Here is a 27,394-nt window from a genome sequence, read left to right on the forward strand (position 1 = left end):
CAGCAAGGAGACAGAGACGGGGAGAGGGTGGGAGGCAGGAAGAGAAATGTTCAATTTCTCCAAGTGTCAAGTTACAAAAAACCAAGAAGTAAAGAGAGCCACTGAAATTCCGAATATGCCACAATTTCGAAAATAGTATAAAAAAAATCTTCGTACCCATAAGCCCCTGCCAATACCACCTGTGTGAGTTAACACAGACCTTCGCCTTGCCCGGGGCTCCTTTGTTTGTACCCAGGAAAATATCTATTATCCCGTCTATCAATCTCAAGCCGTGTTTAAATTTCAGGTGCCTGATGTGACAGCCGACGGGATCATGTAGCCATCTGTGTAATATTCATTATATTTTCTGACGCAGGTCTAATTAGTTGATAAAAATCTCCATTCTGTCACCCGCTTTCCAGTTCCTGAGTTAGAAAGAAGGTGCATGAACTCGATTTTATTGAGCACGGTTCATGGACTTCATTCCTCCAGCTCTGAGGAATCATTTGACTTCACGACAGCTACATCTGCGCGTAACGTCTCTGACCTCCACACGGCCATAAATAAATGACAAGGTCGGGGAGGAAGAGGTACGACACAGACACCGCTGAGAATGACAGGGATTCTCTGCATGATTTATGCACCTTCCTATGAGTTATTCATTACGCGCTTAACTTATAAATCTGCAGGGGAACCTGGGAATTCCGGTGTGACATACGGATCCCAGGTGTGTCATTTTGCCAGTTTTTAAATTTTGTAAAATGATCAACTATCCAATTAAGCTTCATCCCTGTCAGAAATGATACCCCGTGAGAAATTACAATGCCTCAAATTCATATTCTTCTTTTTTATTTTATTTTTATCTCTCTCAGTTACAGCAAATTAATTACCCATTATAAAAATATATTATTTAGGATTTTTTTAAATGTGGATACTTAAACTTAGAGTCATATGTCAAGTAAGTAAAACATTCACTCAGCTAAGCAGATGTTTGGTCTAGACGGGGACTCCCTGGTCCAGGTGCCCAAAGGCCAAGCGGAGGCCAAGGCGGCAGGAAGCCAAGGGAAACTTTAATCCAATGTTTCCACCTTTGAAAGAAGCGGCCAGGCTGATGCTTCAGGGGCTGTCCCCAGGGGGAATGCTGGACAGATATTTCCAGGTTCTGACATTGCAAGAGAAAACAGGAAAGCGGATCTGTGGATATTTCACCAATTATGTGAAATCTAATTCCAAATGTTGACAGTTTAAAAATATTAATATTTTGCTAACCCATCGCAGTAACTGTATGACTCCGGTCTAGATGATTCCAACACAGGCCTTTTGTGGGGTTTTGTGTTTAGACTATTATTTTTGTATTCAACTAATCCGTAACTTTGGAACTAGGTAGACATGGCCTTAGTAACCTTATCTAAAAAATAATCAAGAGAAGTAAAACAAACATTTTTTGAAACTATGGAGGTTAGATGTTATTATGTAAGATAAAATACAGTTTTAAAATTGCATGGCAAACAAAACTCTCATGAGTTTTTTTTCAACATCATTTTTATTTTTAAGATGTGTGTACTATATTCTCAAATTTGTTAAATTATTTTTAAAAATTAACTTTCCAATCACAGCTGATGCAACATTAGCTTCAGGTGGGTAGCATCGTGATTAGACACGTATATATCTTAGGGAGTGATCACCTCACGGGACTATTAAAGCTCTATTTTGAGGGCGGCCTATGAAATTAAAGAAAAGAGGCAACGTAGCCGGGTTAAAAGGAAAAGGCCCTACTTCTGACATTTTCAACTTCATTTGATTTAACAACATTCAAGAAAAGGCCAGTTAGTTATTTTGTAGGAAATGAAAATTTTGAACTTTTTCACATGTCAAAAACGCTATAATGGCCGATCCAGACTGTTCATGGAGGCCTCATATTTTGATAGTTTAAGAAAGAACACAGTGCATTCCCTGAGTTTTTTTCCGGCTTAATTGGAATATGACGGAAAGAGCACATAGGGCCATTATTTTAGGCTGAGAAGACGTCAGGACGTGGGCGACACCGCCCGACCCACTTCCGAGATGAAGGGCCCCCCGCACGGCCGTCCCGGGGACACGAGACCCCCATGTGGCTAAGAGGACACATGCCCAGTGAGAAGACGGTGTGAGGGTGAAGCTCTGTGGCTTGGAAGGCGCGTGACGGTGGCCACAGGGCAGTGAGAGGGTGGGTGGGGCTGTGGCTGTGTGTGGCTGACTGTGCCCCTGGTGTCCGTGTCCTTCCTGCTGGGACGAGAACAGCAGTGACCCCCCGACCCCTCGGCAGAGCCCTCCTCTAAAAACGAGTCCAGTCGAACCAGCTTTCAACCGATCGGGGGGTTTACATCGGGCACAATTCACCCGCGAGAAGTGCCTTTGAACTTGCTGGGTGCCTCACCTTGGTAGGCCAGCTTGAAGCCCGGCCGGTTCTGGGAGTGGTCGCTGTAGAAGCGGACGAGGGTCTCGTGCGTGGTGCTCAGCAGCGCGGGCGGCAGGTCGGGGCCGCTGAACTGCCCGATCATGGGGCTCGTGTGGTAGGGTCCGTTCTGGATCTCCAGGTAGTCGTGATTGGCCTCCGTGGAAAAGTTCAGGAACTGAATATGTGCCCCTGTGAGGAAATGTGCACAATAAGTGAATGTTAATATCAAAATTTGTAAAATCGACGTTTATCCAAAGTGACTGCATTTTATTAGTGGCCCCAAACACTGTCCCTCCAGGAGGCAGACGGGGCAGTGAAGGGGCCACTCACTCACTTTGGATTACGAGCGACCTTGGTCCAATTGCACCCCTACCACCCAGGAGCTGTGTGACCTTTATCTATGCAACCGATGCCCCTGAGCCGGCTTCTCGGTGAGACAGGAACAGCACCAGCAGGTCAGTGCGGAGACACATGGGTGTCATTCTTGGAGCGCTGACCGGGTCTCATGCCTGTGGCTGTGATTCCGCCCGGCTGCCGCTCTAATATCACCATGAACACACGGTGGTAACTGTCAGGTCACCCAGGAGGTGGGTTACAGCTTCACCAAGGCAGGGGCTGGCGCAGGTCTGAACATAAATGCAAAGAACTCTCCAAGTGGCTTTTAAATGGCCCATCCACTGCACAGAGCTTTGCTCCTTTAGCAAGAGATCCTTTCAACTGTGTTTTGCAGGCAAAGCAAGTCACTGGTGTTTGCAACAAACCGAACCAATAAACCCGCCGTAACTCTCACAACTCAGCCTAACAGCCCGGCACCGGTCAACAGCCTGAGACACTCGGATGACCCATGGGGCCGGGGTCACGTGGACGTGTGCACAAGATAAGCTACAGCGGATAATTCAGAAGCAAAGCAACGTCCGAACCGCGGGGCTGTGGCATTTTTGAACATTTACGTGACCGCTGCGTCTGAAGTACTTTAATCACATAAGCAGTTTAGAGAGAATTCCGAAGGCAGCCGTTTTTACATAAACCCAGGCAATTAATTTGGGTTTGTACAGCCCAGACTAGGAGGTCAACAGCTCTTACAGATTATCCCGCCCACGCCTGAGAAGAGCTTTGCTCTGTGCTCCTCTCCTGCTCTCGGTAGATAAGAGCTTCGATGTCACCGTTCAGCCAACACGCTTGTTTCCGAGGTTGGAGAACTAGAGGTAATGCTTCCACGGTTACCCACTCGGGCGCGGGTGCAGGGAAACGAAAAGCGCACGTAGCCCCTGGGCTGTTGATGGGAAACAGTCGCCCTGGCCAGACTCGGAGACAAAGGAAGAAGAGGCCCTCATGTCAACAGCGGGGGGAAGGAACATCTAAACCTGCTCAATGAAATGCAAAGTCATCCAAAATCCAAAACCACCGGCTCCATCAGATGCAGGAATCTCTGCGAGGAAGGAAAGAGCAAACGCAGGTCTTGCTGGTCGGGCGTAGGGCAGGGCCAACCACCCCGCTCGGGAGGCAACTCGCCAACCAGATCTTCCCTCCCGGTTCCCCAGGAAGGGGAACTGCTGTCGTCAGGAGCAAACCAAGGCCCAGGGAGGGGAGGGTGACGCCCGCGGCAGCGGGGAGGGGGCGCAGCGTCACGAACACCCCCGGGGGACACACCCTCCCCTGCGCTGGCTCAGCTGCAACGCCCCCGACAAGACCAACAGTCTCATGATGTGAAGGTTCTCCAGTCCTTGGAGAAAACTCTTTTGCCTTAAAAGTGTTCAGCCCCGGCTGGGAGAGGAAGGAAAAGCGGAGCAGAGCGTGGAACCGTTCAGGGGAAGCCAAGGAAGCAGAGGGCAGGAGGAACCGCCTGGGAGGAGAGAAGGGCCTTGAACGTCAACCAGAACGTGGAATTCAACGCATATGCGCTGTCCAGCCCGACACGCGAGCGCAGGCGCAGCCCAGGGAGGCGGGTCCCGGTCTGCAGGGCCCGGGGACGCTAACGGAGGCACGCACACACCCAATACGCAGCAGCTCTGTAAACTTAAACTCTATAAATGTTTTAAAACGTCTAATATTTTTCTTCTTTGAATGCCAACAATGAGCTGTTAATTTTCTTCTCAATTCCAGCAAATATGTTTGGACAAAAGAAATTTGGATGCAGGAAAAAGAGAGAGAGAGAGAGAGGTTGAGAGGTTGGAGGGGGGAGAGGAGAAGGGGAGGGGAGGGAGGAAAGAGGGCCAGTGGCCCCCTCAGCCCCTCAGTTCCCACCGGTCCCCCCCACAGCTGTGACGGGTGGACACTCGGCTGTTGGGAAGCTACACATCAGAATCCAATTTAGTTCCTCACCAGGTGATGAATTAAAAATACAGTTTTCTTTTTAGCATGGTCCACAAATCTGATAAAAGAGAGCGCTGTTACTAGTAAACTCTAACAAATCATTCTGTGTGTGCGTGTGCATGTGTGTGCAGGTATGTGTGCATGTGTGTGTGCACATGTGTGCGTATGTGTATGTGCGTGTGACTGTCCAGGCCACTAAACCCCTGTGGCCTCCAGTCTCCTAAACGCCCACCACGTTTGCCGCCAGCAGCTAGAATGAGACACGGACCCGAAAACAACCAAAACCAGCTGCTGCATCACTGACATTTCCGTCCCGGTGCAAACAGCACCCGAAGGACGGGAGGGAGACCAGGGCAGGGGCCCAGCACCTACCACACTTTCCACTTTTGGGTATAAAACCAAATATCAGGGAAATGGCTTAAAATGGGTTCATCCCAGGTGTGCAGACTTCAGATTATTTATCAGATTACATTTTGAAATTCATAGGACGTAGGAAACAGGGAACAGGGCCTTTCCTGATTCGGAATTAAACTGAAAATGGAAAGGGAATTGTGACAACTGCAATATTATGAACTAAATTAATATTTTAAGCGGGATAAAGTGCCCACAGCTATCAAGCCGCCCGCGCCCATCGGGACACGGGGCAGAGCCGGCCCTCATCCGGCTCGAACGGAATCACTCAGCCGTCTAACTTCCAGCGCGCGGCGCCCAGTGTGACGTCGCGGAGCCAGCGGGACGGGATTGGAGCCGAGCGTCACCCAGCCGCCCTGTTGCTGTCTCACAGACACTGGGAAACATGGTTTTACAAGGACAGGGACGTGCCTGCCCCTCTCGGGCGGAGCCACAGCGCATGGCCGGTGGCCTGCTGTCCTTCCAGGTGGAAAAGTGAGTGTCCCTCCCGGGTGTGTGACCTTGGACTCCGACAAAACCCTGAGTGCTCGTGTGACCGCGGCTCCCGAGCCTAACCCTTGTTTAGTAGTTCAGGGGATGTCTGAATACTCATTGCTCGGGTGTGCGTCTTCTGCGTGTAAAAACGAACACACACGCGCGCAAAACAGGCACGAGGGCGAATAGTCTAGAGCTCAGGGAATATTCTAGAGAAGCTTCTACGCCCGCCCGAGGCTTCTAGATGCTCCAGGGGAAGGTCACCTTGGGTGGCGAGGAGGCAGGGTTAGTGCCCCGGTTTGTAAATACGAAAGGTGACAGCTAAGCAGGGGAAATTTGGCTGCATTTCTGTTAACTACGCCTTGAGAAATTTTCCAGAAAATAGAGACAGGAATTCCGAGTCGATCGGGCTCATCCCAAATCACACCCGGCAGCCAGCTGTGTAAAGGGAGGGAAACAGCAGAGTCACCGGAGGACTGGGTTTGGCTGCTGAGAGCGGCGACTGTCAGCGATGCCCCCCCCAGGGGTTTGTGCTGCCCGCCGGCCGCGGGCTTATCAGGTAAGTGACCAGTGACCACAGCGGTCAGGGCGGGGACGCGGGGAAGCCTGGGTCCCCGCCGCCCTGGCCTGGGGGGGGGTTGACATGAGGAAGTGAGGGAATCTCACCAATGAAAACACAGAGACAGACTCACAGACACGGAAGACAGACACACGGTCCCCAGGGGAGGGGGGGAAACGGTGACCGAGAGTGAGAAGCACAAACCTCCAGCGGTCAGTGGCTGCGTCAGGGACGCAACGTGCAGGGCGGGACCCGTGCACCGCACTGTAGTGACCGTGGGGGGACAGGCGTCACCGGACTCACCGGGTGATCGCCTGGTAAGGCAGGTGGATGCCCGGTCGCTCGGTTGGGCGTCTGAGTGCCCTATGACGTCGCATGTCAGCGATACTTTAAAAAGAAAAACACGAACATATCTGTGCATCTCCCACCCAACCCCTGGCGCCTGCTCCAGGCGATGTGCCGGCCACGGCTGTGCCCTCAGGACCCCACGGGAGGCGCCATCGAGCACAGGGCAGAATTACCGTCTCTGCTCAGAATTTATGATTAAAAAACGAAACGAAACTAAAAGCCTGGGGGCAACACAGAGCGGCTGCCCCCCTGTGAAATCTCTGCCCTCTGGGTGGCCCCGGCAGAGCAGCGGGCGTGGGCCTCACCCGGGGGCGCCCTCTGGCCCCTGCCTTTCTCTGGGCTAACGCTGGGCGTCTGTCCACAGCACGTCCGCGTCCTCACACCTGACCGCTGCCTTCCCAGCCTGCCGCCCATTTTCCCTCCCGGCCGCTGTCCCCTCCCTTCCCTTCCACGGAACAGCTTCACCTGCCGCGGGGCACAGGGTCTCGAGGCAAAGCTTGAAAACTTTTTAAAAATACGAGCTTCTTCCAGGGCGGCGACGCCCGTTTTTGCTCCTGTTCATTAATCTTTTGCAACGTTTCACCGGCGAAAATTACTTAGTACACAAGCCCCAACGACTCTGTCCCAGGACACGGTGTCTAACCCGACAGCCCTGCACACGGTGCTGCTCCTAGAAAAATCAGAGGTGGGAAAACCCCAGCTGATGACCTGACGCCAAGGCAGCCGCCGGGCGGGCGGGATGGGAAATGACGCTTTCCCTAAGGCCGCGCTCCTGAGGGAGCCACGCGAGCCGTTAGGGACACGGCCCCTAAGGTCAGGAATTCTTTAGGAGGAATGACCTGAACGGTCAAAGCTAAATGTTATACGGAGCCACTTTCATAAACAGAAATCATGACAATATTTAATTTTAAAATGATAAATCATGTGCCAAAACCCGAAAAAGCCTTAGAACTGTTTACCATACACACCGACTGTTGCGGAATTGCGTGGGCGGGTTCTGGAGGCAGGATTAGGAGCGAGGAGGTTGATCGTGGAGCTGGGGGGGTGCCGCCCGGGGCGCCCCGAGCGTCCGTGGTGTCACCCTCGGGCGGCCGGCCTGCCCTGGAGAGGGTTGCAGGGCCCAATCGATGTCCCCAATAACCCCCTGCTCTCCCAGTCGCTCTGACCAAGCTTCCTTTACATCTGTCCCCGGGCTGAGTCACAGACACCGTCACGTGGACAGAAAAAGCGAGTTTTTTAACTCAGCTGACTTCCTGCTGAGACGGAGCCGACGGAGAATTGCGGGGAACCCCCGTTTCACTCACCGTAGCCCACGGGCAGGGCGATCCTCCAGGTGCAGTCCAGGTTGTTGGGGTAGGCGCCGGGGAAGCCGGGGCTCAGGATCACGCCCCCCACGCCGCTCAGGGTCCCTCCGCACATCGCTGGAGAGGGGACAACGGTTTTGATGTCAGTCGTCTTCATCAGGGCTGTTCATTTTAATTACCAGGCCTTGAGGTTTTCAAGAGCTGGTAGGTACCTATCACCTCCGTATGAATTTCTAGTCCCAACACCCCCCAGCTGGAGTTAACCCGAAGCAACCAGGTGAACAACCGCCAGGGACACCTTTCCATCCCGGGTCGGTCCTCGCTCCTGGGACGCGCTCTGGGCCGTCTCCGGGCCTCGTTAGGAACGAAGGGCGAGCGGGCGTTAGGGAAGGGGGTGTGTCTTCGCCATTGTTAATAGGCGAGGTGTTTATATAAAAGGTAAAAATGAGTGATATCTGGGTAACACAGGGTGACCGTGCAGATGAAACACCTCCTCACATAACCCGGACTGCCAGCCGTGCCGCAGTACTTGACTGCGAGAATTTCATTTCGAGGTTTAAAATATTAAATCCCCAAATCTAAGGGAGGGTTCTGTGTTTAAAACTACGCCAGGAGAGCGATGGAGTGTGTGGGGCAGGCGGGGAGGGGCCGTCCCAGAGGTCGGACCTGGTTCCCTTACAGGTGAGCTCGGGAGTTTCCTTTTTTTAAAAAACACATCTTTATTGATTTCAGAGAGAGGAAGGGAGAGGGAGAGAGAGAAACATCAATGACGAGAGTCACTGATCAGCTGCAGCCCGCAGCCCGGGCCTGTGCCCTGACCGGGAATCGAACCCCGATCTCCTGGATCCTAGGTCGACGCTCAACCGCTGAGCCGCACTGGCCGGCCAGCCTGGGAGTTTCAAACCCCCACACGAATACCTTCAACTTGTTAGGTGACCGGAGAGTCTAGACATTTATTTTTTTACCGAGAAGTCACCTTCACACACACAAAAATATGGGTCACCAAGGAACGCTGTCCCCCATAAATGCACAAAATCCTGAACGTAGCCTGACATGCAGTGTTGCCTGGACGAGGCTCACAAAGGCGGACTTTGGGTTGTTCCAATGGTTCAGCTTAGTTTTATTTTCCTCTGGGCACAGCTCCACCTGTTTCCCGGTCAAGAAAGTTGAGTCGTTTATCATCAGAAACTCTTTAATACCCAGGATCTGAGTGAGATGCGGGGAAACCAGGCTGAGGAAGGCCTGACACAGAGCGGCCACCCCGCGGGGACCGGCAACACTGCGCTGTCACGGCCTCTCGAACAGGCCATAGCCCTCCTGCGAGGAGCTCGGAGGACATTTGAGGGATGTGCTGCGGCCTTTAAAATTGCCTGCTTTACACCCGGCCCATGTGCTCAGGGGCGAAGCCTTGACCTATGAACCAAGAGGTCAGGGTTCGATTCCTGGTCAGGGCACAGGCCCGGGTTGTGGGCTCGATCCCCAGTCGGGGGCGTGCAGGAGGCGGCCGATCCGTGACTCTCATCATTGATGTTTCTCTCTCTCTCTCCCCCTCTCCCTTCCTCTCTCTCTAAAAACAATAAAAACATATATAAAAACTGCCCATAAGTGTTGAGCCCGCTCCCCTGAAACCCCCGGCACTGTGGGGGTGCCGGAGGGTGGCGGTGGTGAGACCAGCGGTTCCGAGTGGGTCCCGGGGCAGTTCTCCGTCTCAGCCGGGGAGGGGCTGTGAGAAGCGACCCAGTGACTCTGTCCCGCCCACGCTCCCTGGGAGTCGGTCATTACCGGGCATTCGTGAAGCAACATCACTGAGGGCCCACTGTGTGCTAACAGCCCTGTCTTTGGGATCCTCGGGGCTGCAGGGGGAGCAATTAAGTCGCAGGAAGTTACGTGACACCTCCACGTGAGAAAGTCCAGTCAGAACCTCCTGTGAGCGCTGCTGCGCCCGGGGTGCGGGACCCCGCGCAGGGCTCCGAGAGGCGAGGCCAGAGAGGGGCCTCCCTCCAGTGCGGGTGTGAAGAGGGTGCCTGCCCCTCGTTGATATGTTAGAGCAATATTTGGAAAAATCAATAGTAATGCAAAAAAAACCCCAGACAAACCAAAAAAAACTCAATGATATGCAAAACAGAAACTTTTAAAAAGGACAGGATGGTTACTACTGATCTCTCGTGGCAGGTGCTAACATGGCAGGCGGGGCGCTGCACCTGGAGGGGTGTGAGCGGGCGTGGCAGGCGGGGCGCTGCAGGTGGAGGGTGTGAGCAGGTGGAGGGTGTGAGCAGGTGGAGGGGTGAGCGGGTGGAGGGTGTGAGCGGGTGGAGGGTGTGAGCGGGTGGAGGGTGTGAGCAGGTGGAGGGTGTGAGCGGGTGGAGGGGTGAGCGGGTGGAGGGTGTGAGCGGGTGGAGGGTGTGAGCGGGTGGAGGGTGTGAGCAGGTGGAGGGTGTGAGCGGGTGGAGGGTGTGAGCAGGTGGAGGGTGTGAGCGGGTGGAGGGGTGAGCGGGTGGAGGGTGTGAGCGGGTGGAGGGTGTGAGCGGGTGGAGGGTGTGAGCGGGTGGAGGGTGTGAGCGGGTGGAGGGTGTGAGCGGGTGTGGCAGGCGGGGCGCTGCAGGTGGAGGGGTGAGCGGGTGGAGGGGGTGAGCGGGCGTGGCAGGCGGGGCGCTGCAGGTGGAGGGGTGAGCGGGTGGAGGGGGTGAGTGGGTGTGGCAGGCGGGGCGCTGCAGGTGGAGGGGTGAGCGGGCGTGGCAGGCGGGGCGCTGCAGGTGGAGGGGTGAGCGGTCGTGGCAGGCGGGGCGCTGCAGGTGGAGGGGGTGAGTGGGCGTGGCAGGCGGGGCGCTGCAGGTGGAGGGGGTGAGCGGGCATGGCAGGCGGGGCGCTGCAGGTGGAGGGGTGAGCAGGTGGCAGGCGGGGCGCTGCAGGTGGAGGGGGTGAGTGGGCGTGGCAGGCGGGGCGCTGCGGGTGGAGGGGTGAGTGGTCGTGGCAGCACCAGGCACCGTCTCGTGTGGAAAACGGGAGGGGGATGGAGGGTCCAGGGCCCCGGCACGCAGCCTGCACCGGCCGTCCCGTGAGGCTGCACACACGTCGTTTGGATAAAGAGCAGCTCAGGGCGGTGCCCGTGGAGGCCTCGACAGGACACGTGGCCGGAGCAAGGACAGTTGTGTCCCTACCGATGCAGAGAGGGGGTGGGTAGTTCCAGCGACGCACGGTGCCCGGCATGCAGGAGATGTGGGAGCGGCCCTGGGGAGAGAAGACGGGGAGACTCACACACCTGAGCACAGTGTTCGCGGGCAGAGTGTCTGTGACCAGGTCCGTCCGTTCCGGGTTTACTTACCAGGTGAAAACTTCCAGAAGCCTGAAATGTATTTTCAGTGCCGTGCCTGCGTAGGTCACATATTTTACTCAAACGAGAGTAATCCGACCGTGTTTCCTCTCATTTAAAAATCTCTGCAGTGTCCCTTCCCACTGTCTACTCTGCTGCGGGCTCCTTGCTGAGGCTTAGGGATGGAGGGAGTTGAGCCAAATGCTGTTTGTTCACTTTTTGCATCATGATAAGCCATAGCTTTCGGTCCCAGAGGCTGGAAATGACTAGGAAACGCAAGGTACTGATTCGAAGGGCGACGTGCCGGCCCTGCGGCGTCTGCTCATGACGAGGCAGCTCCCCGGCATCCGTGGCTCAGGCACGAGCCCCTCCGCCACGGCGGTCCAGCAAAAACCGGGTCAGGAGGTGATATTCCCCTCTATCAGGCAGCCCCACGGGCCGTCGAATCAATGAAACTAATGCCCATCGCCTGAAATCTTTATCATTTAACTTCACGAAGCCCTCAGCTGTCAGCCTCCCCGACCTGCTCCAGGGTCCCTCCTACACGCCGAAGGGCACAGGGTTGAATTCGGAGGCGCCTGGCGCTAACACCTCTCTTACCGTGAAAGGAGACAGTGGTGCCTCCATGTGCAGACTGCTCTACTTTTCCCTCACCACGACTCCGTGGCTTATCTGCCACGTGCACTTATCTTGTGAATTTCCATTTGCTGCCCAGAACTGGCCCAGAGGCGACAGAAAAACAAATCGTAGATCGCAGCAGATAATCCAGCTCATCGGGGCCCGTCTGTCGGGAACTGGCCCCCGAGGGGTTATCAACGACAACATTCCCGCGGCCAGAGCACCTCGGCCCCTGCGCCTGCGCCAGAGCCCACGTCCTCGCACCGCCGGGCGTCCTAGACTCGCCAGGGTCCAGGGCGGCCCCACTTATCCGTAAAGAAGACGTCTGGGCGACGCTTCTCCTGCCGCAGTCCACGCTCCAAGCAGACTCGTTCCCTCATCCGTTCAACTATCTTTATAAAAAATTTCTTCTGAATTATGGATAAACATAAATGCAAAACTCTTAAAGACACGTATTGATGACTAGCAATAAAACCATCACTTATGACCAGCCGAGCTCATGTCCTGCTCTGGATTTTGGTGTTGACATTCCACCGGAGTGGCTCCAGCTGAAATCTTGATCACAGACGCAGAACGAGACAGGACCCCGAGTGTCTGCACGCTAACTTAAAATGAAAATCGTGTCTCTTCGTATTTTCAAAGAACAGGAAAGCAAATGTAAAGACGATGGGAATCCTAAATCATTCAAATGTTCAGGACTTACTTTCCCTGTGACAGGTCACAGGACCTTCATGCCGTGTCCCTGAGGCCAGCAGGATGCATGTTTATAGCCATCTGTGCATAAACTATCCAGGAGCAGTCCTTACATGAGCTGCATGTCATTTACACACGCTGCCTCTCCAAATGCAGGGATGTGCTAGCAAAACTGTCGATTTCAGCCACTAAAATAACCCAGAATCCTGTTTTTACTCATGGGACAAACTGCAGCCTGGGAGCTCAGACCTGACCCGTCTCTAAGGGAGAAACAAACAGCTTCATCTGCATCTGAAAAACAGAGCGGCCAGTGGCCAGGCCTCCGGTGTGTCCTGGGCCTTCACCTCCAAGCAGGACATAAACAACTCTCCACAGGGAAGGGCCTCCCTAAGTCAGTCTCCCATCTCCTCTGGGGGCTGAGGGAGGCCCCATAGGAGATGCTCAAGTCGCTGGAAAAAAAGGTCAGAAGGGAGGAGAGGGGCCAGCGGGGTGCCGAAGGGCGAGGCAGGGAGCGGAGACCAGGGGCCATCTGCCCGCGCGAGTCAGTTTACCCCACGAGCAGCAGCAGGCGAGAAACGCAGGTCAGTCTACGCCCGCCCATCCTGTACACGCACAACTTGCAGGGCACGCCAAAAACACGGGGCATGAAACTGTGTGTCAGGCGTCCCTTTCAATAAAATCCTTGGGACGTGCCTCGGGATTGTTTCCTCTGTCACCCGAGAAACAGGAGGCTTCGTCCCAAAGAATCAGTTAAAGGGCCTCCGTGGGCTCCGTTAAAACCCGCTGAGCCGGCAGCTCCCGCAGTGGCCCCCGTTCCGGGCAGGTCTGCCCACCCCTTTGTCATCACAATTGTTGGGGAACCCAGATCCGCAGACTGCGGGGCGGGTGGATTTCCCGCGGTGGCTTTACCTGTCGACCCTGTTTATAAAAAGCGGTGATGGATTTCCCTGGCTGAGCTGGGCGAGGTTGACGTTGTCTCTAAACTCACGAGAGGCTGCTTCCCACAGGGGGGCCCACTTGCCCCGAGGTGCCCACCTCGGCAGGGTCTGCGCCCTCAGCTGCCGGGGCCTCACCAGCCGAGCTATGCCCTCGGGTCCCCGCCCCGTGGGGGTTGAGCACAGCTGGAGGTTCTGGGCACTGAGCGCTCAGGGGCACGCAGGCCATCGGCAGCCGTGCCTGCGGCCCCCGAGACTCGTCTCAGCTCGGGGGACTCGCTCCCACACGGGTGCAGAACCTAAAACTGCGCAGGCTCCGTCCCTCCCTGCGGGGCCGAGGCCTGGCTCTGTGCTCACTCGCGTCTGTTATCGGCCAGCAAGGAAACAACTGAAAAAGGTTTCCTGGAAATACCGTCAGCGCCAACGTGGCCATAAACATACAGCGGGAAGCACCCTGCTGCTGGAATTCGCTGAAGACCGGAAACCTAACTAGGCTTAAATATTTCCATTGGATTTTGAAATGCACGTGTTTAGCTGACCAGCGTCTGTTGCTGGGCAGGGAGAATTGCAGAAGGACGGTGCTTAGTGAGTGACACACAGAAAGTATTCTGGTTGTAAACTAATTCGTGTTTTAACCAGAAAATAAAAATAAAAAAAAACAGAGAAATGACTAATGTTGCTACACATTAGTTTGTTTGAAGTTTATTAAAAGTTTTACATTAAAAAAATCTAGGGATTATAAAAACTGCTACCTAATATTCCCTGACGATTTCATGAAGTGATACTTGAGGGGCCTCTTTCCCGGCACAGAGCAGGGCTCAGTGGCGGTTCCTGGACCGAATGGCGAGGACAAGTGACCGGCGCAGGTGCAAGGACGGGGCTGCAGGGCGGGACGCGCCGAGACCTGTGCCTGCGCCTGTCCCTCAGGCTTTCGTCCATCCATTTAAAATGAGATACTCGCAAAAATAAAATGCTGGACTTTGCAGGAGCCCTTTGTCACTCACGAGCTATTTCCACACTGAACGTAAGACGACCGGCTTGCGTGAGGAACGTGACGGCCTTGATTTGCCGACCGAGAGGGAGAACCTGAGACCCCTGTGCAGATGGGAACCTAGGGCTCTGGCCTAGCCGGGCGGGAGGGGACCCCGGGGTGGCCCTGACACCCACCTGCAGCGTGTACCCCGGCTCGCACTGGAAGGCCAGCACGTCGTTCACCATGTACCGGTCGCCCGTCTTGAGCCCGTTGCTGGGCAGGGCTGGCTCCTGGCAGGCGGCGAGCCCCACGGCTGTGGAAATGCAGACACACGCAGAGGTTACGTCACACAAGCCACATTCCTGTACCCGACTCGTCACACGGGTTTCTCTATTGCCCCTCCTGTCGGAAGAACAGAGGCCTGAGCCCGCTCACCGCCCCCCAAGAAGACTGTAAGTGGCTCTGCGTCAGCTGAGAGCTAGTTCTCCAATATTAATTTATTTCATTTTAATATTGATGCATTTCATTTTAAATATTAATTGTTTTTGTTCTTGAAATACAATGTGTTTCTTCCACTTTTCATGTAAAACACTCCCATTCTAATTATACACAATTTGAAAAGTCCTTCAAGAATTGTGTTCCGTGTTAGACGCAAAACCCCACGATATTTCTTATTTATTGTTTTTCAAACATACTTAACAGTCTTTATGAAAAATGCTGAGTGTGAATCTGGGAATCCCTCCCTTTCAGAAAACAAATATGAGAACCAGTATTTCATATTCAAGCTCTCTCTCGGTCTCATTTAAAGACAACAAAAACTAATAATCTCACGAACAGTCTGTTCTTAGGTAAACAGGACCGATGTTTACAGACCCTACAGCTGCCACCAGGCGCTTTCCCAGCTGAAATGGCCTTTAGTTAAGGAGCTAAGGATATTTCAAATGTATCACAGAATATTGGGATCCAGCCTAAAATATCCGATAAGTTAATTCTAAGTATCATTTAACATTTATCTATATAAACCCGTATTATACCAATAAACAAAACACACAGCAATGGTATTTTATAGAATCAAAAATGCATTTGGAACGGCGCTAAAGATCTGGAGACTAATCTCTTCCATTGCTCTAGGGTATCTTCTTCTGACACCAGGTTTATTTTTTAATATATATTTTTAATTGATTTTAGAGAAAGGGAGAGGGAGAGAGAGAAACATCATCCATCAGCTGCCTCCCGCACGCCCCCTACTGGGGACTGAGCCTGAAACCCGGGCATGTGCCCCGACCGGGAATCAAACCAGCGACCTCTGGGTGCCCGGGGTCGGTGCTCGACCACTGAGCCACCCCGGCCAGGGCGACACCCGGGTTTAAGGTACGAATGGCTTATCCAGGGTGAGAAATGGGGGAAAGGGCTTTGGGACAGACCAGCGCCATGTCCCCGGTGCCCTCGGACTTAGACTTCGGCTCTTACCCCCAATGTCACGCTAATGGACAGGCGGGACTCCAGGTCATGGGCGGGATGGGGAGGGTGGTGAGACGTCACTGAATCCAGGAGCGAAAACCAGCGGGAAACCGGCAGAACGGGTCTGCGCGGGGCCTGGCGGCTCCGAGACCGTGGGTCCCCGGACAGAGCGAGGCGCACGCTGTTCACCTGCCCACAGGACGGGTCCCCAGGATGGGCACTCGGCCCACACTCTCTGCTCACACGCACGCTCCACCGTTTCACCGAACTTCACTTAAACAGCATAGTCAGAGGCTAGTTATTAACAGGTTTCAGGTTGGAGACGCCAAGCCCAGCGAGCTGCTGAGAGCAGGGGCCAGTGCCGCCCACGTGCCCTCACACGGCCGCCGTGGGTCCAGGCTGCGGGGTCTGGACAGGCAGAGCCTGCAGGGTCCAGGAGGGGACAGACCCGGGACGGGCGAGTCACCGTGGAGACTACTCCTCACCGGAGCCTCGGCGCCAGGCGCTGGCATCAGACACTAAGGAAAAGGCCAGCGGGAGCCCCAGGCCTGAGAAGATGGGACGGGGGGGCGGTGTCCTCACTCCAGGGCGCGACTGTGACAGTTCCCGGGGGACACCTGCCCTGGTCCAGGGCCTCACTGGGCGATTCCAGCCCTGGACACGGGTTCTGCCTGCGACGAGCGGGTCTGAGCTACGTCACCGCGTTTCCTAAGCTGAAACCTCTCTCTCCCTAAATGGCTGCACCTTAAAAAGCAGGAAACACCAGATGCCTTAAGTGGCAATATCTTTTGTTCCCAGCACATTTGGGCCTTTCGTAGACCGTAAAATTGTTAAATATGAAAAAATACAACCACTTAGGCATCCACCTTGTTTCACTGGCACACGTCTCATTCTCTCTCCCTATCTTTTTAACTTTAGAATGCAGATTGCAGCTATAATTTAAATGCATTTATTCATATTAATTTATTTTCACTCTCTCCTTCCTTGACATTTGAGTACATCCAATTCATTCTGTTGAAAAGGTGACTTGCATTTATTCCTGGACCTGCGAGAATTATAATAACATTTCTGAATAAATAAAAACATACAAAAATTATTTTAATCAGAGTCTGATATGAGACGTCGCAGGAGGCGGTGACGGGCAGGTCTTGGTGTTTGAAACGCAGACGGAATCACCTTCCTTCCGTCTTAATCCGGGATCACTGCACGTTCCGTGAAAGCTGGCGGCCGAGGAAACGAAGATGTTTGGTTTTTGCAGCAACACCTCCTAGTAACACCATTTAAACAAACACGTGCATCCAGAATTAAGGTGCAAAGCAGAGAAGGGCCCCTGGATGACCCTCAAACACCTGTCAACTACTGAGCTGTCCGGGACCAGAGCCCAGTATTTCCCAGACGTTGACTCTGTGCCCTCAAGACGCCAACCCCGCCCACAGCACTGGGATGACTGGGCGGCAGGGACAGAGTGGACCGACGTCACGAGTGGGGCTCCTCCAGCGCCTGGGGACCCTGCCCCCGCACAGGGCGCCGAGCCACACAGCGGGCACCTTGGAGGCCCCGCCTGGGCTCAAAGAACCAGGAAAAGCCCTTTAGAGAAACGTCCACCGGGCGCATCAGGTCCCGAAACACAAACGTCAGTAAGGAGGCGAGTCAGCGACAAAGGTCTGCAAAACCTGGGACCTTGGAAGACAGAACAGCTAACTCCCTGACCTCGGGACCCGGCGGACGCCCTGAAAGCTCTGGCGAGGAGAAGGGGCGAGACCATCGGCATGTAGGCGTCACGCTGATCACAGCGAGAGACAGACGCGGGAGCTGGGGACGGGCGACTTCCGTCCACAACTGCGCAACACCCTTTAAGACCCCCAGAAAGAGAGTGACCTCTAACGACCCTTGTTTGGGCAGAGTTTTAGAAGAATAGGGTTTCAGTTGAGCAAAACTGATGTTTAATGTGTTAAATCACGGGCGGGGACACCACCAGTGGGACAAAACCGCGAGACCCGTCAACGAAGAGGTATTTGTTTAGACGCAAAAATAGGCCCCTGGAAAGACCTGGACAAACGGAAGAGCTGCTCTAAAGCCTCCCTGAAATAAGGCGTGTAGCACACGCTCTGATGGGATGATCCCAAGTGTCTCTCAGACGCAGAGGCACAAGGAGAGCAAACGGTCAGGGCGTGAGCCCGTCTTTCATGGAAAAGGTCTCCCGTTCTTTCAGCGCGAAGGTTACCTACGCTCTGCATCACGAGCGATAGGACAGCAGATGCTGGAAGAAACGTTTCTTTCAAAGGCTGCTGACCGACCGACCGCCTGACCCTGGGTCACCAGGCGCCGTGATGAAAGGAAGACAGTCGTGCCTCCGACGGGCTTCGCCCACCTCCCAGGAAGGAACAGCAGGGCCGAGACGCTTCCCATCGCAGGGCCTTTACTCCCGCCACCCAGACAGGCGTTCCGGCCACTTCAAACGTAAAGCCTGAGACATCTGGAAACGGGCTGCTTATAGAGATGTGAGCAGGGTTCGAGGTGGCAGAGGAAGTGTTTGCCGTCCATGCGTCCAGCCCCGAGAGCAGGGACCACAAAGCAAAGCCACTCGAAAGACAAGCTCAGATCGGACCGAGGGTGCGGTCCTGCGGCTTCACCCCACCGACGGCCAAACCGGAGAAACAGCCTCATCGGGGCTTTTCGGCCGTGGCTCTAAATCCATCCAGCAAACTTCAGAGAACGGTTTGCTAAAATCTTGAAAATGAGAATGGCTTTGAAACATAATAAATAGGCAATTTCGTCAGATGTGCCGAGCAGGATGAAGGAGACCTTTGTAGGTGGAGCTGAAATAACCTGGAGCCATTTCTCTGGACTCGGCGCTGTGCTCAGTCTGATGGGTCGAGTGTGTGGTTTCCAGACTCCACGACTCAAAAAACATGTCACGCTAATGGGAGAGTTCAAACAGTCACGCGGAGAAAACCAGAGAGGGGAAAGCAGGCTGGACGGAGAGACGGGGAGAGGTGGGTTATCGGGCAAAGAAGCCAGGGAGCCTGCGTGTGGGCACACGAGCCCTCAGCACACGGGCGGGTCATCCTACGCTCTATAGAATATATGGGCTATTCCTGATTTTTTTTTTTTTAACTATATCTTTATTGATTTCAGAGAGAGGAAGGGAGAGGGGGAGAGAGAGACAGAAACATCAATGATGAGAGAGCCACTGATCGGCTGCAGCCCACAACCCAGGCCTGTGCCCTGACCGGGAATCGAACCCTGATCGCCTGGATCCCAGGTCGATGCTCAACCGCTGAGCCACGCCCGGCCGGGCTATTCCTTATTTTTAAAAAGAAAAAATTGTTGAGCACAAACTGTGCCGTGAAGAGATGGCTTCAGGAGACTTTTGAAACAAAGGCATTTAGGAAAAACCTTATGGATCCATGAATTATTCATATAAAGATAAATGCAAGCAGGGGCTCAGCAGGAAGCGAAGCAGGAGGTGACCGGGGCACGCGGCCGGTGGGTGCCGGTGTCCAGGCTGCGGAGCCGGGGTGCTGGGCTCCCCTCGGGCCGCACAGCTGGAAGGTCCCTCGGCACCCCGGGGGCGGCTGCAGGGGGCCCCCTCGGTCCAGCCTCATCGCCTGCGGCTGTGCTCAGGCCACACTCAAGCGGAGAACCCTCATTAGCATTATTAACGTAATAATAAACTACCGTTAGTCATGCATCACAACGTGCATGTATTTATAGGGATTATTATAATCACAGAGGCGTGATCCACGCTGCTGGTGTTCAGCTACAACAGCATCCTCTGTAGGACTTTCTGTTTCATGAGACTTAAGCCATTTTCAAGAATTTCCGTCGTTACTTAGGCAGTTCCTCCGAGTGCCTGTTTCGAAAGGAGTCCCCAGCCCGGCCGGGCGTGGCTCAGCGGTTGAGCGTCGACCTGGGATCCAGGCGATCGGGGTTCGGTTCCCGGTCAGGGCACATGCCCGGGTTGTGGGCTCGATCAATGGCTCTCTCATCATTGATGTTTCTCTCTCTCTCTCCCTCTCCTTTCCTCTCTCTGAAATCAATAAAGATATGTTTACAAAAAAAAAAAAAAAAAGGAGTCCACAAAGGAAACAGAACAAAGTACTGACGAGATCACGGAAAACAAGCGTGAAGGAAAGGACTTACATGCGGGAATTGCTGTGGCTCACGCAGCACGTTCTCAGCATCACGTCAGAAACTGACCCAGGACTGTCACGGAAACTCCACCTCCGCGCTCTACGGAAAACCCCTTTAGGAGACCACAGCTCAGCTTCGACGGCCCGGGAGAGAGGGCGGGAGTCCTAAGAACGCCTTGCGCCCCACCAAGTGCGGGCGCTCGGGCTGGACGGAGGCTGGAGGCACAGGGCACCCCGGCCTCCAGGGGAGCTGGGCACCGAGGAACACGCAGCAGCCCACCCTGGGCCAGGGCAGGGGCTTGCGGGGAGACCACCTCCTTAGAAAAGGTGTTTGGGGGCAACTGAAAGCTGAAGGTGCAGGACGAACCCCGAGAAAAAGCCCAGAAGCTGAGCACGTGGCCGTGGCAGGTCCCCACCCGAGGGCCTGACGCCTGGGATGCGCTGAGAGTAACCACAGCAACCACGGGGCACAGGCCCACTGCCCTCCCGGCCACAGGGCTCGCGAAGGGGGTCATTCCCGGGCGTAAACATTAACAGCTGTCGCTACAGTTTTATTATTATTATTTTTTAAATCCTTACCTAAGGATATTTTTTCCATTGCTTTTTAGAGCGTGGGAGAGAGAGAAACACCGACGTGAGAGACACACGATTGGCTGCTTCCCGCACGCACCCCAAACGGGGCCGGGGACCAAGCCTGCAACCGAGGTACATGCCTCTGGCCGGAATCGAACCCAGGACACTTCAGTCCACAGGCCGACAGCCTGACCACTGAGCCACACCAGCCAGGGCTACAGCTTTATTCTTTAGTAAACAACTTTGCGACACACGTAAGCGCAAGAAAAAGACAACCTGCTGCCTGCTGATAAAGCAAGTAATAGAACCAGACCCAGAGCACGCTCAGAAACGGAAATATTAAGCAAAAATGTTAAAATAAGTATGAGAATATGTTAAAGGATCTGGAAGGAAATTCGGCAGCATGAAGGGATGGAGTAATTATTGCAGAGAAACAATAATTATAAGAAAGTCAATCGGAAATCCCAGAGGGAAGAACCGCAGCCTCAGAGACGAAGGGTCTTCTCATGAGCTCATTAGTGGAGCTGACACAGCCGAGGAGACTCGGTGACCCTGAAAAGGGCCGACAGCGATGACCCCGAACTCAGAGAAGAGAGCGAATGACGCAGAGCTGGGCACGCGGGGCTGAGAAAACGCCGAGCGGTCGACAGACAGGGAGAGACGCGGGGCCCCAGGAACAGGAGGGGGGACAGCAAGAGACGTCTGGGGTGACAGTGACCGGGAATGCTTTATGAGTCACGAAATATTTCACAGCACGGACACGAGCGTGTCAGTACCCAGGTAGGATGGGTATCACACACGCACACGTGCACACACACACACATAAACACACACGCACACATGCACACACATGCACACACGCGTGCACACACTTACACACACGCGTGCACACACACACAAACACACACATATACGCGTGCACACACACACACACACACACACGGCCACCTCCTAGTCTACCTGATAAAATTACAAGATAAAAGAAAATCGTAAAGGCAGCCAGGGAACAGGGTCCGATGCATGAGAAATACAGCCGGCGGGTCATCGTAAACTAGGAAGCGAGAGGCAGAGCAGTGGCATCTTTAATGTGTTAAAAACGGGGAGACGGCCCAGCTGGGTGGCTCAGTGGCTGCGCATCGACCCCGAACCAAGGGGCCGCCCCTTCTAGCCCCCGGCAGGGAACCGGTGCCCAGCAGGCGCGAGCAGGAGGCAGCGACGATGTTTCCCATCGACGGTTCTCTCTATCCCCTCCCTCCCCCTCGCTCTAAAATCAACGAAACCATGTTTAAATCAACAACAAAAACAACAGACAGACTTTCAACCCATGCTCTACGCCCAGTAAAGATACCTCTCAGAACTGAAGGCGAGACGATGACCTTCAGGAAAAACCCACAAAAGCGGGAAGAATGTGCTGTCGGCAGAGCCGAAGTACAAGAGATGTCTAAGGAGGTTCTTCAGACAGAAAGAAATTAAACCGAAACGTGGGTCTACCCAGAAAAATAAGGAGCTCTAACGACATTAATATAAAGGTAAATATAAATGGTTTTTCTGCGTTTTGATCACTCTAAAGAACACTGACTATGTGGAGCAAAAATAGTTACAATATTTCATGGGCTTTGTGACAAGTAAAAGTAAAAGTAAAACTAAAACAGCATAAAGAAGAAAAAAGAAATTGAAAGTATGTTCTCATTAGGTTATTATAATAGACACAAAGTGACACCGTATCCCTCGAAGGTAAGCTGTGGATGAGTGTTTTACATTCTAGGGAGACCATTAAATTTTTAAATACTTTTCTCCAATAAGCCCACAGTGGAGACAGATTGGAGCAATAATAAGACTCAATTAAACCAAAGTTGGCAGGAAAAGAGGGGGAAATCCACGGAATACAAATAGGACAAATGGAAACAATGTAACAGAACCCACGTGTTCATTATCATCAGTGATTCCGCCACCAAACCCCACTGACACCAGCGCACGCCTGTCCGTGGACAGTCACGCCGCACGCGGTGCCTCACGTGCAAGAGGAAGGGAGGCAGAGGCGTCGACGTGACACGGACGCATCGACTGGCTGCGTCCACGCGCCCCGGCCGGGCCAGGAACTGAGCCCACAGCCCAGGGACGTGCCCGTGGCCGGGATCGAACCCAGGACCCTTCAGTCTGCAGGCCGACGCTCTAACCACTGAGCCAAACTGGCCAGGGCCAGCATATTCTTCATTAATATGATGCATCGGTATATATATCAACAGACACTCACACGCACAAACTTATATCTAATATTTTTCCTGGCGATTCAGCAACAGCTACCACCATGCTGTCCCCAAGGAGCAGGTTCCATCTCACACCGTTAGGTCTGATTTTCTATTTTCCAGGATAAACCAGCATCATCCTCACCTACCTGTCTATAACCTGAAGTCCCCAGATACTTGTTCACTCATTTGTTCAGTTTCCTTTTGGTTGTTTTTCTGAATAAAGAGCCCAGAGTGAGAGTGGCGGGTGGCCACCCCGCTGTGCGACGTGTCCCGCGTCCGGGGTGTGAGGGAGGCGGACGCTGCGGAGGCAGGAGGCATCAGGAGACGCCCATCTCTTCAGATTCGCATGGATTATAAATTCACAGAAACCTGGGTCATACAGACCGGGCCGGACCCCTGAGCACAGCTTTGCTTTTGTTAGTTAGTCGCCTACGACCCACCCCTTCAAATCAGAGGGTGGGTCTTCCGTCTGGGAAACCCACCTGCCTTCCTTGGGAGCAGGGGACTGACCTGAGCAGGGCCCCATCTTCACGTCCACCCGAGAAAATCAGGCCAGGGGATCTGACCCACAGGCTCCGGACCTGCCGCGTCCCAGTCAACTCCCAGACACAGGTGCCATCAGTGGGACGGCTGGGTCCCCGCGCAGAGGCTCAGGACAAGGAAGCCCCGCGGGAGGAGGAACGCTGGCGTCTGTCTGCCCTCGGTCAGTGATGAGCAGGGTGAAGACCTGGGCGCCCTGAAAACGCCCCCACCCTCCGCTCCTTCTTTCAACGCTGACCTGCCCTCAAACACGGGACTGTCCCGAGGACATGAGCACACAGGCTACCGGGTCCAGACCTGGCACAGAGCATGTGCTCGTGGCTGGTTTATTACTATTTCACGGATATAATTTTAGTGAAAAGTCTGAGTTTAGAGGCTTGCAGGTCGGCCACACATATTTTAAGGTAGACGCAGAACTATGTCAGCAGGTGACAAATATTGGATGGTCTTTTGGCAACTTAGTTCAGCAGCCTTTACCCTGTTTGCTCCTGACCTGACTAGGATTAGTTCTGCATGCACTTTATATAACCCACACTTTATACTCTGCAGAGAATTAGAAGAGACGCGACTGCCTCGGAAGGAAGCACAGGAGCTATCCAAATGGCGTTAACATCTGAAGGGAACCACTAAAAAAAATAACAAATAAAATCGCAGCGTTACGTTTGGCCAGATAAAAAAATAAACACGTTAACTAATTAAACAAAGCCTTAGATTCCTGGACAGGAGTCATACGGGAGAGAGATATTTTCGTCTCTCTCTTTGAAGGAAGCACATTGGCTGGGAATAAAGGGAATGCAGGTGAGTTACTGGGGCTGCAAGTCCTCGGCCAAGCGCGGGCAACACTGATCGGAGACTAATTATTTCACCAGCACCTCTTTCCACAGGAAGCGAGTGAAAAGTCAGAAGACACAGGGTAACTTTGAGAGGAAAAGATTCTAACACGCCTAAAAATATCCATGAATTGATTAACAGTATCATACGTCAGGTTTACAGTTTCTTGTTCACACACGAAATGTATCAAAGTAGCAGATTTCTTCCAGACCCGTCCCAGTAAGTAAGTAACAGCTGCAGTGTCATTCTACACCGTCGCCGCCAGAGCAGTCCCATTCAGATAAATTGGAATAAGCTTGCATACAGATGACCGTGAATACGGAAGGAATTTCACCAGAATGCAAACAGCCCTGTGGTTTGTGTCTGGTTCAGAGGATTTATCGTCAGCTGGAAACCTGGCCTTTCAGACACACGCACGCACTCCCGTCCCCGCTCACGGTCTCTCTCGATCCGAAAGATCGCTCATTACAGCTCATCCGTGCGTTTGCGCATTCACGACTGCTTATTAACGGAGATGAATATGAGCATTAAGCATTTTTAGTGCTTGCAAACAGGTCCTAAAACAAACCCCACGCTCGCTGGAAATTCTCGCCCCGCGCCCAGGGTTTACCTGCATCATCAAACAGCGCGGAGGATTTGTGGGTCTGACCTTTGTCGTCCGTTTACCAGACTATTAACTCAGCCTCACATCCATTTTTAAAAGGTTAGCGGCTCCTCGGCGGTACCTTCTCCCAATTAAAATGAAAAATACACAGACGCAGGCCCGGAGTGGCTGCTCTGGGCGCGTCTTCACCCACAGCCTAGAGACTACCGATGAGAAGGGCGCACGGCCATCATCTGTCTGGAAATGAGGATCCTCTGCGTTGTGTGGATGCGAATATGAACATTGACGATCACAGTAAAAAAATGGTAATATTACAGAAGGTTACCTTTTATGCTTTTTAGTAAAACAACCTGAAATTAAAGCGGTTGTTTCATCTAATCATTCCAGATACTAACACCCGCATTCCCCAGTAATTTGTCTTTTATAATGTAGGGTGTCCCCAAAAAGCTGACAGCTCAATTGATGTTTCTTTCTTTTCAGATTTAACCCCATTGGAGTTAATAATTATTCAAAGTATGTACACATTCTGGGGGGACACCCTGCACGTATTTCTTAGACAAAGATTTTGGACAGCCGCTTTCGCTCAACTTTTAAACACAGGTATAGGATGATATTTCCCCGTGGAACAAGGGGATGGGCTCATCTTCCCTTTAAGGAAATTGCCCAGCGCAGCCACGGGAGGCAGACGCTCGCTCGGGGCCTTACTTTTGTACTCCAGGTGGAAGCCGGCGGCGGCCACACTGATGTCCGACTGGAAGTGCAGGTAGAGCTGGTTGGACGAGCTGTTCAGCAGGGCGGGCACCGTGGTACCTGTAAGGGACGTGGGGCGGCCGCTGAGCGTCACGCCTGCGCCCGCTCGTCTAGACATAAGCTATGCGGGTGCCTGCTCCTGTTCACCGGCCCCTGCAGCTGTCTGGCCCACACGCTCGCTCTGAGCCCTGGCCCGTCCCGCTGCGTTGAGCCCGGCCCTCTTTCGGGTGCAGAGCTCACCCACTTCCTCTGCAGCTCCTGCCTACACCTCAGTGCAATGGTCTCTCGTGGGCTTTCCTTTAACAATATAACCTTATTATTTATTTTTTTACTTGAACAGAAAAGAGACACAATGTAACATGTGCGTGTTCCGGAGGCTGGAGGGGCCCCTGGAAACCTGGCTGATGTTCTATTCACAGGGCGTTGCCACCCGCTCTGCTTCCTCTTGGCCCCGCGTGATTCACGCTGAACAACGCTCCCCGAGAGATGAGACGGGTTTCAGATAAACACGTGTGAAGAGAAAAATAAATGCAGGCTTATTTTAAATATGTTTCCTTGCCTTGAAATGTTGTCGCCTGTGTTAGAGCAACTGGCACATCAGGGGACACAGAGGCCGGGACAAGGGAGACAAAGAAGCCCCCGGCCTCCCCCTCACCTGAGAAGCCCCCAGCCTCCCCCTCACCTCACCTGAGAAGCCCCCGGCCTCCCCCTCACCTGAGAAGCCCCCGGCCTCCCCCTCACCTGAGAAGCCCCCGGCCTCCCCCTCACCTGAGAAGCCCCCGGCCTCCCCCTCACCTGAGAAGCCCCCGGCCTCCCCCTCACCTGAGAAGCCCCCGGCCTCCCCCTCACCTCACCTGAGAAGCCCCCGGCCTCCCCCTCACCTGAGAAGCCCCTGGCCTCCCCCTCACCTCACCTGAGAAGCCCCCGGCCTCTCTCACCTGAGAAGCCCCCGGCCTCCCTCACCTGAGAAGCCCCCGGCCTCCCCCTCACCTCACCTGAGAAGCCCCCGGCCTCCCTCACCTGAGAAGCCCCCGGCCTCCCTCACCTGAGAAGCCCCCGGCCTCCCTCACCTGAGAAGCTCCCCAGCCTGGGCGCAGTCACGTCCCCGCCGTCGTAGATCTCCAGGGAGTCCCAGTTCTGTTCTGTGGCGAAGCTGATGACCTGGATCTGCCGCACAGTAGCGTCAGGTTAGTGTCTATCTTCGGCCTAATCTTACGAGGTTTTTATTACAGTAAATGTATGTGTAAGAGAAAAGCAAAACCAGAGAAAGTAAACCGTGGAAAGGACTCCAACAATTCCCACCAATGGCACCTTTGATAACTTTTACTCTAAGAATCTATTATTTTAACGTCAAATATAGAAGCTTGATGAGCGATACTTTGTAGACACAGCAAGAAAAGAGGAACTGGTTGTGGTCTGTGTTTAAAATAACTGACACCCTTTGGGAAGAGAGAGAGAAACCCGGCTGAGCCCCGTCTATTTGCGGGCGCTGGGCGCGGGGGACCCACCTGAATCCCCGATCCCTCCGTCACTGTGATTCTCCAGACGCAGTTTAAGTTGTTCCCGTAGGGCTCCGGGAAGCCGGGGGAGAGGATCGTGCCCCTGCGCTGGGTGAAGTTTCCGCTGCAGGGGACTGGAAGACAGGCCCGGGTTTAGGAGCGAGCGCAGGCGTGGCGCCAGGCTTCTGCCACCACGTGAGCGGACGGCGAGAGATTTCACACGGGCTCTGACGCTTTACGTGGCATTTTTAAGCTCAGGCCAAATCCAGCCTCTTTCAAAGTAGCAGCAAACGCTGCTGGTTACGGTTCACGGTGCCGCTGAGCTTAGACCCGTGTCTGAGGGGAAATCTGGCCCCGGCCTCAGAGCAGCCGCCCGGCCGGCGGGGGCCTCTCTGCG

At 53.8% G+C, this 27,394-nt stretch overlaps 1 protein-coding gene across 1 annotated transcript in view; it reads right to left on the bottom strand.

The window, feature by feature from the left end:
* The window catches only part of CSMD1 (CUB and Sushi multiple domains 1), a 193,176-nt gene that overhangs the window by 82,573 nt on the left and 83,209 nt on the right, over positions 1 to 27,394 (bottom strand). The window contains exons 24-30 of the mRNA XM_087815024.1: positions 27,007 to 27,131; positions 26,569 to 26,665; positions 25,454 to 25,558; positions 14,549 to 14,667; positions 10,984 to 11,053; positions 7,826 to 7,942; positions 2,396 to 2,605 (exon numbers count right to left, since the gene is read on the bottom strand). Coding sequence (XP_087671150.1) covers positions 2,396 to 2,605; positions 7,826 to 7,942; positions 10,984 to 11,053; positions 14,549 to 14,667; positions 25,454 to 25,558; positions 26,569 to 26,665; positions 27,007 to 27,131 — 843 coding nt within the window. The remainder of the gene's footprint in view (positions 1 to 2,395; positions 2,606 to 7,825; positions 7,943 to 10,983; positions 11,054 to 14,548; positions 14,668 to 25,453; positions 25,559 to 26,568; positions 26,666 to 27,006; positions 27,132 to 27,394) is intronic.

Source organism: Miniopterus natalensis, chromosome 2 (assembly GCF_054644295.1).
Source record: "Miniopterus natalensis isolate mMinNat1 chromosome 2, mMinNat1.hap1, whole genome shotgun sequence".
NCBI classification, from domain to species: domain Eukaryota; kingdom Metazoa; phylum Chordata; class Mammalia; order Chiroptera; family Miniopteridae; genus Miniopterus; species Miniopterus natalensis.